This window comes from Equus caballus, chromosome 3 (genome assembly GCF_041296265.1).
Source record: "Equus caballus isolate H_3958 breed thoroughbred chromosome 3, TB-T2T, whole genome shotgun sequence".
NCBI classification, from domain to species: Eukaryota; Metazoa; Chordata; class Mammalia; order Perissodactyla; family Equidae; genus Equus; species Equus caballus.
The window spans coordinates 65,961,112-65,976,630 of record NC_091686.1 but is presented as its reverse complement, the minus strand read 5'-3'; the positions used below and the strand labels follow the sequence as shown (position 1 = coordinate 65,976,630).

Genomic DNA, 15,519 nt, shown 5'->3' with positions numbered 1-15,519 from the left:
ATCAGTTAGATCATAATTTTCTATGACTTTATGTTCGTTTCTGGAGAATTTTTATTTTCTTTGTGTGATACCGTGTTACTGTGGCTTTTTGTGGTGCTTGCTGAGTTATTCCTTTGTGCATTTGTCGGAGCAAACACTTTTATTATTTAGGTATAGCTTTGTGTGTGTTTTTTGGGTGAGGGAGATTGGCCTGGAGCCAACATCTCTTGCTAATCCTCTTTTATTGCTTGAAGAAGATTGTCCCTGAGCCAACATCCATGCCAGTCTGCCTCTATTTTTTGCATGTGGGACATCTGCCACGGTATGGCTTGATAAGCCGTGTACAGGTCTGCACCTGCGATCTGAACCTGTGAACCCCAGGCCACTGAGGCAGAGTGCGCAAACTCAACCTTAACCACCATGCCACTGGGCCAGCCCCTAGCTTTGTTTTGATTCAAACTTTTTAACTGATTGGGGATTAGAGACCTTTCTTTTGTTTTTCAGGAGGTGGCACTATAGTGCACATTTTGGTTTCTCTTATCCTAGTTGCCTCTGGCTATACTTGAGGATCTGCACATTCCACTCTCCATCACCTCTATTTGGGGTATTGCTGGTAGTTTCGTTGTAACCCCCTGTGCCTCTGGAGGTCACTGATGCCCTGCTGTTGCTGGTGTTGCTGTGATTGCTGGCTTCACTACCAGGGTACAGGGATGATTGATGCCTCTGTGTACTGGGATCACCTGGATCATCCCAGCTCTGCCTCCATGGCAGAGGGAGAGGGAAGATGCAGAAGACACTGGGTTCACAGGGCACCACTTCTACTGTTGCCTGTTGCTTTGTGATTGCAGGGGCTGCTGTAGTTGGGATGTTGGAATCCTGTGCATGCCTTCACTGCTGCTACCAGGCTTTGAACTGTAGCTGGGGGCCCGGGATCTTGGAGCTTCGCCTCCACTGCTGCTCTGCTCCCTATGGCTGCAGGTGCTACCGTGGCTGTTGGGCTGGAGTTGTATGTGCACCTTTGCTGCTGCCCACCAGGTTCTTTGAGGCTTAGGGAAGCTGGCTCAACTGCTCTGGCTGGGGGTCTATGGTCCTGGGTACTGCCTCTTCTGTTTCCCTGTTTAGCGTTCTGTGTGTGCTCCAGTTTTCCCACCTTCGTATGTACTGATGTGTGGATCTCTTCAGCATCCTGGTGTGTTGGGCAATGTAGTCTTTGTTGAGTTATGAATGTTTTACTTGCTGTATTTTGAAGGGGAAAGACAGAGGGATCCTCTCATACCTCCATAGTGATGACGTCTCTCTTTTTCTTTCTTTCTCTCTTTCACTCTCTTCTCTCTGTCTTCCTCTCTTTCTCTTTCTTCGTTTGCTCCAGTAGGGCAGGAAGACTATGGATTAAGATGTATTGACAAATCCCAACACAGGAGGTCTCAAATTATACATGGTTCTTAATATAAAGTATCTGAGGCTAATTTCCATATTAACTAACTGCATAGTATTAAAATTTATTTTATTGAAAACAATATATACAATGAATACTGTAATCTTTCTTTTATGTTAGGCTGTGCTTTTTAAAAAAACTTATCACATTTAGTCTTAACAACCACTCTGTAGGTGTGCTTGTTTTATAATAAATTAAAATGAGATTCTTTCGCAAGATTTGCATTCAGGCAGTCTAACTCCAGAGCCTCAACCACTCTACTGTACTGCCTCTGTGGGTTGCTTTTGTCATCAGCCTCTATTGTCAAAATCGGTGACATCAATCAACACATTAGGGCACTTGGTCATATTAAATTAGTGGCATCAGTTGTCCCTCAGGAGGAAGCAGATTCTCTTGCTGAATCTGCCTGACCACGATTAAGAGGAGTGTGTATCCAGGAACCTGAAAGGAAACAGAGGATATACTCAGCTCGAATTTTGAAAATAATTTAATGAAGGTTCTACTTACAGAGGGGTGGACAAGATTAAAAGAACCAGCAAGAGATGTTGAGAGCATTCAGTGGGAAGCTGTCATCTCTCAGAAAGAGGCAAAGTCAGGAAAAGATTTTACTAGAAGCTAGTGATAAGCCCATTATATATTAACATAAATAACATATTTTTATTAAAAATAACTATTTTCTAAATCAAAAATAATTTGGTGAAAATGTTTCACTTAAAAATAATTTTAGTGAAAATTATTTTACATTTTTGCAAATCTCTTTAATGTGTTCAAAGTCTGGTTTAATACAAGATAGCTAGACTCTCATATCTACTTCTGCATTTAATTTGTTGCAATATTACATGCCATGTAGCCTCTGGGAACTTGTGAGAGAATGAGAATAAAAAAGCAACATAACGTCTTTTTTAAAAATTGTTTTTATTAATTTTTCTATTATTCCAACAACATTTGTTCAGGGAGGAACAAATAGATAGTGCCAAAAGAAGAAAGATAAAATCATCCAGAATTGTGCCACTCTGTGCTAGTTATACCAAAGCAGTTACCAAAGCAGTATCTATAGAGTTTTGTTCATAAAAGGCTGTGATTCAAGAATTTTATACCCAGCCAAGTTGTCTTTCATGTACAAAAGCAACAAGTATATTCTCTAATAGGGAAAGTTTCCGAAAATTTCTGTGGTAAGCAGTTCTCCTGGGTAGAGTTTTTCGTATTTGTCTCTGCTGAAGAAAGTGCTTGAAGATAAATTCCAAGTGACCAGGAGATGGTTGATGGTATAGTGAGTAATCAAAATAGGTAAGCCAGAGTATAGAAAAGGCTGAAGGCCATTACTAGATACAGAGAATAGGTTGGTGGTTACCAGAGAGGAAGGGGGTGGGGAGAGAGTGGAAGGGGTAAAGGGACACAGGTGTATGGTAACAGATGGCAACTAGACTTTTGGTGGTGAACACTATGTATCCTATACAGAAGTTGAAATATGATGTACACCTGAAATGTATGTAACATTATAAACCAGTGTTACCTTAATAAAAGGAAAAAAAGTAGAAATTATTAGCATTATCCCAGGTCAAATGCCTTGAATTCCTCCCATTTCTCCTTATTCTATTACCTCCCATTCCTTCTTTCCCACTTACTCCCAGAACTTCCTTCTCAGATTATGATGCTACAATCTGGGGTAATACAGATTACTCCATAATTATTGTTATATTATGTATCTTCTAAGACTGACGTTTTATATTTGCTTTCAGTTTGAAAACAGAAATACAATTACAGATTTTATATGTAATCTGTAATTATTATTTATGATTATCAAGGTATATAAATAGATGTAGATTAAGTGGTTTAAGTGTTTGCCCTTGGTCTTTTAAAAGTAACATCATAATATTATTATGAAAATAGTTTTGACTTTTTGGACTTACTGAAAGTGTCTCAGGGACCCCTAGGGGGTGGGTTCAGGGAGTGTCACACTTTGAGAACTTTTGCTTTATGATATAATGTAATATGGTATAGTATAATCTCTGTCCATTCAACCCTTTTATAGTTGTTACACAGTGAATGCTTAAGACTGTGACTTCAAAGCACGTGTATGATATTGAGTAATGATGTGTATTACAACGTTTAATGCAAAATAAATAAAAAATGGGCCTGCCTGGTGGCGCAGCGATTAAGTTCGCACGTTCTGCTTCTCAGTGGCCCAGGGTTCACCGGTTTGGATCCCGGGTGTGGACATGACACTGCTTGGCGCACACCATGCTGTGGTAGGCGTCCCACATATAATGTAGAGGAAGATGGGCGTGGATGTTAGCTCAGGGTCAGGCTTCCTCGGGAAAAAGAGGAGTACTGGCAATAGTTAGCTCAGGGCTAATCTTCCTCAAAAAAAAAAATATTAAACAGAAAAATAATGACGAGAACTTTATGAAAAAATATAAGTGATTTCACAAGTCTATCACTCCTATCAATTAGAAAAGCACAAGTATTTGAAGCACCTATGAGTGTTCTAAGAGCACTCAGAGCACTTATTCAGTACGAGATGCGCTAGCTGTACAAATGTGAAGATCACTTACTATACAACTAGAACACCACTTTATGCAGAATCTGGTGAAAGCCCTTTGGTCTCTGGTGCTCTGGGCACCAAGAGTCCTTTTTTATTAGCAAGTACTGACTGTCTGCCAAGGAACTGTATCATGGGTGCTACAGGCGTACAAGTTAATATGACGTGGTCTCAGTCCTGGAAAAGCAAGTGTTGTAAGGTAACCGTTGGCTGACAGCCAGCCGAGGAAGCTTGGAAACCGTCAAAGAGATCCCACGATTGCTGAAAGGAGTCTTGGAATCTTCTAGGAGAGGAAGACATCATAAGCAGATAGGAAGAATGATGTGTTATAGTGGAGGTGGTAAGGGGAGAGTGATCCATTCTAAAGTTTATGTGTGTGGAATGCCTCAGGAAAGGATTATAGCAGGTAACTCTTGAATAGAGTCTTGAAGGATGAGTAGGTATTAGACAAGTGGATAAAGGAGAAGGGCATTTCAGACAGAAAATAACATGGAAATGGCAAATAATTATGACTGGAGTAGAGATTTTAGGGAGCAGCAGCATTCAGAGAGAGAGGCTAAGCAATGTGGACTTTATTCTGAAGACAATGAGAAGGTATTGAAGGATTTTCTTCTTGTTTTTGTTTTGTTTTGTTTTTGGTGAGGAAGATTGGCCCTGAGCAAGCATCTGTTGCCAGGCTTCCTCTTTTTGCTTGAGGAATATTGTCACTGAGCAGCATCTGTGCCCATCTTCCTCTATTTGGTATGTAAGATGCCACCACAGCATGGCTGATGAGTGGAGTAGGTCTGCACCCAGGATCCAGACTGGCAAATCCTGGGGCTGCTGAAGCGAACTTAAGCACTACACCACCAGGCTGGCCCCTGAAAGATTTTAAAAGGAGAGTAATATCAGATTTACATTTTAGAAAATGTCAAAGAAAACCAGAGTTGAATGATAGTTAACATGATAAAAACAGATTTTGTTTAGGAACTGTTGCAATACAGGGAAAGAGACCTCAGTATAGTACTGGGCTCAGTTCCGAATACAGTGTGGAAAAGTAGGGATTTATGACTAAGGAGTCTGGGCTGGGGGATTAATGGATGGAAAAGTCTTACGGGGATAGGGTAATTTTTGCTAAACTGACCTAACAGGATGCTTGCTGAAGGCAGGTCAGAATGATCAGATATCACAGAGGGATGGTGGGAAATGAGGAATTTGACCAGATATCAGGAGTGATCAGATATCAAGGATGGGGGATTCTGGCTAAATGAGCTGTTAGCAAGATTCTTGCTAAAACTGGATTCTGCAAAGACAGACAAAGAATCCAAAAGGTTGAGGCCTAGCTGAGAAGAAGATTCAGAGGAGCGAGCTAAAGCTTGGTCAAGGAGAGAGTCTTTGTCAGAGGTTACTGTGGAGCACTGTTGGAGGATGGACGACTGAGACAGGGAGATTAAGGAGGCTCTTACAGTAGTCTGGATAAGAGCCAGTCAGGGCCTGGGCTAAAGTTTTAACCATAGAGATAGGATAGAAAGGGATGAATTGAAGAAATTAAATGTGATATGAATTGTACTTTCAGGTAATGTCATTTGGATGGATGCTAAATATAAATGGCAAGAGGTTCCAAATCTTTGTTTTGCTTCCTATGGTCTTTTTTAAGGGGTAAATGAAATATATATGTGTGTGTGTGAGAGAGAATATGGATATATTATTGTATTGGCATACATATTAAATTTAGATGATTTTATTTTCAGAGTCTTGTGACAACTTGGGCTGTGATGAAAATAGGGCAGGTAGGCCGTAGGCATATGGCTTTGTTGAAGAGAGGCCCAGGGTCAAGGTAGAGGTGGAAGTAGGGGCAGCCTTGTTCTTTTTTTGGAGTTGCAATAGATAACAAAGATGAACGTACCTTGAAATAGAGCACTGTGTTTCTGAACTCATGCATTTGGGAGGATGTTTACAAATACAGTAGTGCCCCCTTATCTGTGAGGAATATGTTCCAAGACCTCCAGTGGATGCCTGAAACCATGGATAGTCCTGAACCCTGTCTGTACTATGTTTTTTTCTATATGTACATACCCATGATAAAGTTTAATTTATAAATTAGGCACACTAAGAGATTAACAACAATAACTAATAAAATACGAAATAACAAGAAACTGTAATAAAAGTTATGTGAATGTGGTCTCTCTCTCTCAAAATACCTTATTGTACTGTACACCCCTTTTTTCTTTTGTGGTTATGTGAGATGATACAATGCCTACATGATGAAATGAAGTGAGGTGAAGGGCTTAGGCGTTGTGATGTAGTAGTGCAAGTGGGATGGAGCGGAATGGTGTGAGATTTCATCATGCTACTCAGAATGGCACCAATTTAAAACATGAGTTGTTTATTTCTGCAATTTTCTGTTTAATATTTTTGGACTTCAGTTGATCACAGGTAACTAAAACCATGAAAAGTGAAACTGTGGATAAGGGGAGACTGCTGTATGGCAGGCTTAATCATTTGGGCGAAGAGAGAACATTTGAGAGTGCCATAAAGGTAAATGTGTTTTCCTGAGTATGGTGCCTTCTCCCCTCCCTCTCATAAATCAAAGATTTAAGTAAAAATGAACTTTATGAATGTTTTGTTCCATTTCTAATCAAAAGCTTTAGAAAAGATCTACTTTTAACTGATTGATTGTTAGTTGTCTTTTGGGAGGAGGAATCTTAAGTATGTAGTTCAAAATGCATGTTATTCCATATTTTAGATCCTCATTTGGTTTTCTTCAAACTCTTATTGATGATTTGTCTTTGTGAACAATTTGAAGGATGTTATCATGGTTTATGGGAAGTTATGTGAAGTCTGTGGTTTACCTCAGGATATTTCCAACATACTAGCAGTTTATTGAGCAGCATCAAGCAACTACATCTGAATTTATGGAGCCAGAATTTCCAGGAAGTGTAGTTATTCTTCTTTAGTACTTAAGCAAAACTATAGTTGCAATGTACATAATGATCTCAGGCTCAAAATTCGCAGACAAGGCAAGAAGAAGCAACTAACACTGCCTTGCCCCCTCCTGCAAATAACCCAGACGATTGTGTGTGTGTGAGTGTACTATTTATAATTCACAGAATGCATTGACTACAGCATAAGGATTTATATGGGTTAGTTCTGAAAATCTTTAAGAAACAGGTACTAAAGAGGTATATTAATTTCATATGGGTATATTAAGTACCATACTCAATAGCCAAAAATAATTAAATATGATCTTTGCTTTTCCAGCAGTTTTATCCAAAACTACTATATATATTTGAAAACTCCTCTTGGTTAATTAGAGGAAACAGTTCTGAATTTCTGAATTACTGTGGATGTTTGACATCTCAGGTTCCAAATGTATAAAACCCAGCCTGTAGTTTTCTTTGTTAAACCATATCTTCCCCTGACCTATTTCTTTTAGTGGCAGTACTATTTTTTTAAACCTCAAAACCTCAGCTGCTTTTCTTGATTCCCTCTCTGCCTCCACGTCAGACTCAAATCCTTAGCATTTTCCTTGGTTCCTTTCCTCAGCTTCAGCCGTCACATCCAGCCTATCAGTAAGTCTTATTGATTCTCTTTTTGCAGTGTAGTCCTAGTATATTTCTGTTTTCACCACTACCACCTTAGGTTAGCCCTTGTTATTTTTATACTGTGTAAAATGTATATAACATAAAACTTACCGTGTTAACCGTTTAAAAGTATGTATACAATTCAGTGGCATTAAGTACGTTTACAGTGTTGTATAATCATCACTTTTATCTAGTTCTAGAACTTTATCACCCCAAACAGAAACTCTGTACCCATTAAGCAGTCACTTCTCATTACCTCCTCCCGCTTGCCCCTGAAAACCAGTAATCTGCTTTCTGTTTCTATGGATTTGCCTATTCTGGATATTTCATGTAAATGGACTCATACAATATGTTGCCTTTTTTGTCTGGTTTCTTTTACTTAATGTTTTCAGGGTTCATATATGTTGTAGTGTATATCAGTATTTCATTCTTTTTTATGACTGAATAGTATTCCTTTGTGTGTATACACCACATTTTCTTTTTCCATTCATCTGTTGATGGACATTTGGGTGTTTCTACCTTTTTGCTATTGTGAATGGTGCTTTATGAAGTTTTTGCTTGAACAACTGTTTCTCACTTCTTTTGGGTGTGTACCTAGGAGTCGAATTGCTGGGTCGTACGGTAATTCTGTTTAACTTACTGCCCTTACTACTTTTCAAACCAGTATTTCCCCAAGTGTGGGACAATACCAGGAGGTTCATGAATAACAACATTTAATATCAATTAATTGTTCTCTTTTTAACTTTAGTCCCTCTGATTAAATTATGGAGAGTCTCAATTTGATATTAGTATGGCTTTCAAACACCTCACCAACTGTGTTAATCTCCTTTTTAACAAATACAGAGCAGTCCTGAAGCCTAGAACCTTTGACATACAATAGTATCTTGCTGGGATTTAGTGTCATTTCATTGTATTTCGTTTTATTGTTACATTTTATTTCTCTAGTAAGTGATAGTTCACATGTGCAGGAGTGAAAGTTTGCTTTTTATGTATATGTGAGCAAAATAAAGGTGATACACAATTTGCAAAATATATTGAAGATTGATCAGAAATATGGTAAAAATTTGTGAAGATGGTATGAGAATGACATGAAGTTTGGGAAATATAGACCGAGCTAAGGCTACATGTTCCCTTTCCCAGTCTTTCCCAGTTCCCATCAACCTTCTATGCCTTTCCCAGAATAATTTGGAATAACTTGGACTAACTTTGATAGGGTCATTCTCTTATTCATGAATGTTTAATGAATCCCATTTATGGAGAGTAAAATTTAAGGTGGTTTAGCTAGACATTTCCTGCGCTTCAGCCTTCACTCCAACCAAACCAATCTAATTATTATTTTCGAAGCTCACCTTACCACTGTGCATTCCTTCATGCTGTTCGTCTGATGTAAGTTCTTTTCCCCTTAATTTCTATTGCCATTCAGTCATTCCATTCTCAAATATTTTATTGAGGGTCCAGTATGTGCCAGGCACTGTTCTGTAGTCTAGGACTGCAGTGGATTTCTTCCTGAGCTTACACTTGTGGGAGAGCAGATCTTAAAGGTAGGAATAATTCTTTAGTTACAATTGCAAGAAATAATATGATGGAAAAGTAGAGAGTGTTAAGAAAACAAATAAATAGGATACTTAATCTACTTAAGATTGAAGGAGTGGTTTCAAAGAGGATCTGTTGGAGAAATTGTTATTTAAGCTGAGATATAAGTGACTAATAGGCAGGCATTAGTTTAGTGAAGAAATGGGCAGAGAGAATAGTATGTACAAAGGTACTGAAGTGGGAAGGATCTTGGCTCAAGTATATTAATTCTTTCTTATGTTTATTTTGCCCTGAAGACATTTAAGTGTATGTTGTCTTCTCAATAATAATCTACTGATCTATATTACTTTACTTTTAAAAAATACCAAATTTATCATGTAGTCCTAACTCAGTGAATTTTTATTTTTAAAGATACTCTAAAAAAATCAAATATTGGATCCAGATCTTAAACTATCCAGGGGATTCATATAGAAGTCTAATGTGTATAGGGTTTATGATATATATATATTTGTTATATATCATACATTTATATTATACATCATAGTATAAATATATGATATAGATTATATAGATTTATATAAAAATCCCCTGGATAACATTTTGGCTTCTCATTATTGCTTGTAGACACCGGTCAAAAAGCCAGTCAGTAAGAGGGCCTGTTAGGTTCTAGGGACCCTCCTCTTCTATTTGCTTTTCTGTCCATTCCCTGAACTGCTTTATGGTTGGCTCTTTGATATCAACTGGAAGGATACAGAAATGATACATTAAAATTGTTCTTTTGTTTTCAAATAAACGGAAATACCTGATTATTCTTCTGGTAATTTCGTAACAAATATTTTCATTTTTTCAAATGTAGAGGTGTCTATATAAAGAGTGCTGTATCAGCTAAGATTTTTGCATACATGCAGAGAAACCAACTCCAGCTATCTTCAGCAGAAAAGCAGTTTAATTGGTAGGTGAAGAATCCACAGGAAGGCTAAGAATCAGGCTTGGAAAATGGACGAAAACCTAAGGGAACCAGGTATCAGGAAAGACTAGCCGAAGTCGTGCTACAGGAGCACGTGTAAGGAAGCCATTACTGTAAGACTTACACTGCAGCTACTGCTGCTTTAAATAATTTTCTTACGGATAGTATCTTTGTGGTGCTAGCTGGAGTTCAAAGTATGTAGGGTAGGAGTGGTCTGGCTGAGACCTTGTTCTGGCTGCCAGGGAAGATCTCCTTCCTTTTGCTTCTCCGTTTTGGCTCCTACTAAGACTCACATAATAAGGGATTTTTCCCAAGTAAGAAGGGGATTTGAACCTAGGAAGACCCCTTAAAGAAAAGACAGCTGTCTTTCACAGCTACCCGTTAAAATACATTTCTAAACAATTCTGTGTGATGACAGGTAGCTATATGCTTCTTGAAATACAAGGTAAAATTGCTAAAGGCATCTCAGATTTCTGGAAAACGTATAATGGTTTCTGTTTTAAGAAGAGTTGTGGTAATTTATTAGAGGAAAATTATTTTCATTCTTTTCAAAGTAAAAGTATTTTAGGTATCCCTAAATTTTATAGTATAGGCCTGACTGAAAAAAGAGAGTATGTTTTTCTAAGAAATCATAGAAAGTAAAGGTGATTGCCAGATTGCATATATATTTATTTTTCAACATTTTTCTTTGATAGACAAAAACATTTTATATTTAAAATGTGTCCAAAATAGTCTTGTAACTTATAAGAATAGATAAAACCATAGTGCACAATAAACATACATATCCTAATTGCTTCAAAACATCTCAAAGAAAAAAAAAGTTGTTTAAAAAATCAAATTAAGACCAGAGCTACTAATTCACTTATGAAATATTTACACTCTTACCAGTTTCCCTTAACTTATAATTTTTTTCATAGAACATTTCATGAATGACAGCCTTTTTATAAAAAAAAAAAGGAAGAATTTTTTTCGTAGGTATGTATGGGCTATGTGATTTTTGGGAAAAGAAATGTGTATTTACATTAAAAATTGTTTGAGGAATGTTTATTACACACATGGATGCTTTTGACTCACAAGGTCTTGAATCCAGTAATAATGTCAATGTCTCCGTTGTAACTGCAGAGTGTAATATGGAATATAGATCAAGTACAGACAGATAACTTCTAAAGACAGAAATGTTTTATAATCACAGCAGAATAATTATAAGCATCAAATGTCCTAGAAGGTTCCCTAACCTAGAATGGCATAAATGTACATTGCAACAGGCCGGAGAAAGTCAGTTTCCATTTGCAGAGCTCTTATTTCAGTAGTCACAGTTAAACTTGTTCTAGATTTTCAGATTCTCTTTTCCCGGACTTCATACATTTTGATATTTTAAGAAATTCCTTATTTCAGCTTTCTGTAACGAGAAAATGAGAGTTTTATAAACTTGGGCTGTTCTTGTTTCTCAATGGTTAAGAGTTGAAATGTTGAAAACATATAGCAGAAAAGAGAGGCTAATTATAACCAGAGACCCCTTATCAAAACTCTTCACACAGGATCATGGCAGAATCTTTCTACAGTTGTCTAGTTTATTTTTTCAAAAGATCTGTCTTGGATAAAACACTATAAAATGGAAGTAGTCTGGTAACCTACCTTGATTATAGCGTTTGCTTGCTTCGATTTGGGATTTAGGCATCTTTGTCCTTTATGTGCTTTCAGGGTAATACTGTTAAAGGAAGATCCAGAACAGTCTTAAATTTTGGATGGAAAAACATAAGCAAAAAACCCCCTAAAAGCCTCCACCATTGTTACGTTCAGAGAATTCATTACTTACATCAATTCTATTTTGTCACAGTTGTTACTTGGGTAAATTATGGAGACTTTCTCAATATCTGCCACTTTCACTGCTTTTACTCCAGGGCCTATGCAAAGACAACGCCCTCCTTTGAACATGGGGAAACCTAGAACAGATTATAGCATCAGTTACTAATGCATCTAATTGCAACAGATGGCTGTGGTTTATAATCCTGGTGAAGAATGTGAGCTGAGTTTTCATCAAGGGTAAAGATAGTAATTTGTCAAACAGCGCTTGACGCTGCTGTTACTGGGAAAGGAGCTTAAAGTAAGGTGATGATTTTCTCTTAAATTTTGCAAGCAAACCATTAAAGAATAAAAGGAAGCATGAAAGAAATTTATTGGAGATCAAGCTTATTTGCCTCATGCCTCTTGAGCTTATTTGCTCAGAAGTTTTTCCAGGAAGCTAACAATATTATCTCATATAAAATTTTGTTAACAGACATTTAAAACTATTGCTAAAAGGCTCTTGCCAAATCAAAAATTCCATTAAGTTTATCATCTCTAGTTTCAGTAATCATATCTAGTGCCTTAAACATTTCCATTTCCAACATTCTCTGCCAAAGCTGTAATTACTTCTAATGTGTGAGGTTAAATAAAAATTTATTATATCTTTCAGGATAAAAGTACAAGAAAAGACATTTGAAGCATTAGAAAAGAAATTTGTAGGCTGAGAAGTAAAAAGTACCATATACCTTGAACAATCATAGCACAGAATATCACAGCCAAGACTGTAGACATGCCCTTCACACACATGTTTGTTGCTGCTGTTGCTGGTACTTCAGTGTTGATCCTCTTCTTGGAGGGAGTAGAAATGCTGAACCTGGAAGTAAATTCTTAATCAGTATATATGGGGCATTATATATACCAACAGTCCTATTAAGGCAACAGGAATTTCCCTCCTTGAGTCATGCTCCTTTCTTGTTTCCAAGAGTTTCTATTTTGTTCTCATCTAAATATCACTGTCTCTTCCTATTTGTTACAGTGTTGAAAGTAAAAGGAATGTGAAAGCACTTTGTAAAGAGTAAAGAGCTGTATCAATATAGAATAGTGTACTGCCTAATGGGAGCCAGCCTCCTTAAGATGGCATTTCCTAGAAATGTATTTAATTATTGGACTACTCTGGGAATCGAATTCTGATTGTCATTCATTCTTTCATTCAGGAAGATTGTCTTCCTATTTTCAGTCCCTTTACCCTCCATTCCTCACATAACTATACAAAAGAACATTCTTAAAAAAACACTATTTAACTCTTATCGTATATATGTATAAAGCCTACATTGTTTGACATCAGATGACTTTTATTTAACCAGATTTATATTTTTGCCGACTGTAATTGCACCTCCAAAAAGTCTCCATGTACTTCTGGATTTATATGCATTTCTTTTTGCATGTTTAACAACTTTTACTTTATATTTTAGCGCTGTTATTTAGTACATAAAGTTGTATGAGTTGTGGATTTTAAAAAAAATTAGTCCTCTTTTCTCATGTGATGTTTTTGCTTCTTGTTTTCTACTTTGATGTAACTCCTGTTTTTTAAAATTTACCTTTACCTTTTCCTCTTTAAGCTTTCTGAATCTATTTGTTTTAAATGTATCACTTGCAGACACTTAAAAAAATCATATCCAAGGGACTTGAATTGGTTGAATTTAATTATTTACTGTATAATTGGTAATCTAAGCTTTTTAAAATCCTTGCTATTTCTTTTCTGTCTTTATATTTTCTTTCGTTTCTTTTAAGTATTTTTCCTATGTGATTTGAAAGGAATACATTGTTTTACATTTTGCCAGTAATCTTTAAAAAAATTTTATCTGAATTTTTCTAATTATTTATATATACCATAAATAGTATCTTCTAGTTCCTCCCTTTGTAAGATGAGAGAATCACTGTTACTTTCTTTCAAACATTTCTTCCTATTTCTTAATTTTGTTGGTATAATTTGGGATTGATAGGTAGTTTATTTTTAAATGATTATTTTACATTATTTAACTTCTCTTTTGAGAATTATCATTTACAGTTTAACCTGAAATCATATATTTATTTAGACATATCCTACACTTAAATTCTTTTAGCAACCACTACCAGTGTTTAAAACCTCTTTGTCTTTAATTAATCTCAAAGTACCTGGAATATTGTTTCTTTTTCATTCATTCATTTAACATCTGTGATTCAAGACTAATTTTCCCACAGGAAAAAAGGTAAAGTAAAAAGAATATGTTCTTAGATCTCATAAGTCCTTATCCGTTATTTTTTCTTTAATGCTGCTGTTCATTTTCTTAGCATTAGAAATACAGTAGAGCCTGATTGTTAACAGAGAAGACTGTGAAGTAAGCCGATTTTCAAATCCACGCTCTATTGTTTACTAACTGTGCGGTCCTGAGCAAGTTACCTCACCTTTTTGAGCCTCAGTTTTCTCATCTACAGATAGTATAAATATTATAATATTTATAATATAATTTATGTATTTGTAATATATTTACATTATATAGGTGATATAAATGGGGATAATAATGCTACCTTTTTCGTAGGGCCATTATTAGCTAAGTATTAAAAAAGGTAATTCATGTAAATCATTTAAAGGAGTCTCCGGCACTCAATAAGTGTTCACTGCTGTTATTATTTTATTTTATTATTTTTGGTGGGAAAGATTGGCCCTGAGCTAACATCTGTTGCCAATCTTCCTGTTTTTGCTTGAGGAAGATTGTTGCTGAGCTAACATCTGTGTCAGTCTTCCTCTATTTTGTATGTGGGATGTCACAAGCATGGCTTGTTGAGCGGTGTGTAGGTCTGTGCCCAGGATCTGAATCCGCGAACCCTGGACCACTGAAGCGGAGCATGCAAGCTTAACCTAACCACTATGCCGCTAGGCCAGCCCCAACTGCCGTTATTATTCTCTCTAATATTTTATATTGTTATTTCCTAAATTGACATACCACATCTACCTAATTTTGGAGAATTTTTCAGCATTAGCACAAGGATGGTTACTTAATAAAAGATTGGATGATATTGTTATAAGGTATGAAAAATAGTTTAAATTATAATAATTTGAAGGTAAAAGTAACATACTAATCATGAAAATCACTTAGAGAAGAAGTTTATTGTGTAAACATAACAGCATGTTTCACAAAATACAGACAAAGAATAGTGCATATTTCTGTTTACCACCTAAAGTTACGCTGTCATGTAGCTTTGGTGTCAGGCAATCTCTTAAACAGTGATTCTTGATTAATTTAAAAAAAGAAAAACCTTGGGCTGGCCCCGTGGCCGAGTGGTTAAGTTCGCGTGCTCCGCTGCAGGCGTTAGTTCGAATCCTGGGCGCGGACATGGCACTGCTCATCAGACCACGCTGAGGCAGTGTCCCACATGCCACAACTAGAAGAATCCACAACGAAGAATACACAACTATGTACCGGGGGGCTTTGGGGAGAAAAAGGAAAGAATAAAATCTTAAAAAAAAAAAAAAAAAGAAAAACCTCTGGAAATTGACATTCTTGAAAATATTTATGCATGAACTAGGACTGGATTAATATCCTATGTTATACTATTCCAAATAGGCGTAATTCAGATTTACATAAAACATGAGCAGACTCTCTTTCTTTTGCTTTTATGTGTAAATTACTACTTAGCTGGGTACAAAACTCGTGGGTCACAGTTTTCTGTCTCA

At 36.5% G+C, this 15,519-nt stretch overlaps 2 protein-coding genes across 7 annotated transcripts in view; one reads left to right on the top strand and one right to left on the bottom strand.

Annotated features, from left to right (window-relative positions):
- ART3 (ADP-ribosyltransferase 3 (inactive)) overlaps positions 1 to 15,519 on the top strand; it is a 118,663-nt gene that overhangs the window by 35,795 nt on the left and 67,349 nt on the right. The gene's annotated exons all lie outside the window — the stretch shown is intronic.
- Positions 10,666 to 12,721, bottom strand: CXCL11 (C-X-C motif chemokine ligand 11). The gene is given in 4 exon segments (NM_001278930.2): positions 10,666 to 11,418; positions 11,655 to 11,727; positions 11,836 to 11,962; positions 12,551 to 12,721. Coding segments are annotated over 4 exon segments (303 nt in total). The 5' UTR covers positions 12,612 to 12,721; the 3' UTR covers positions 10,666 to 11,376.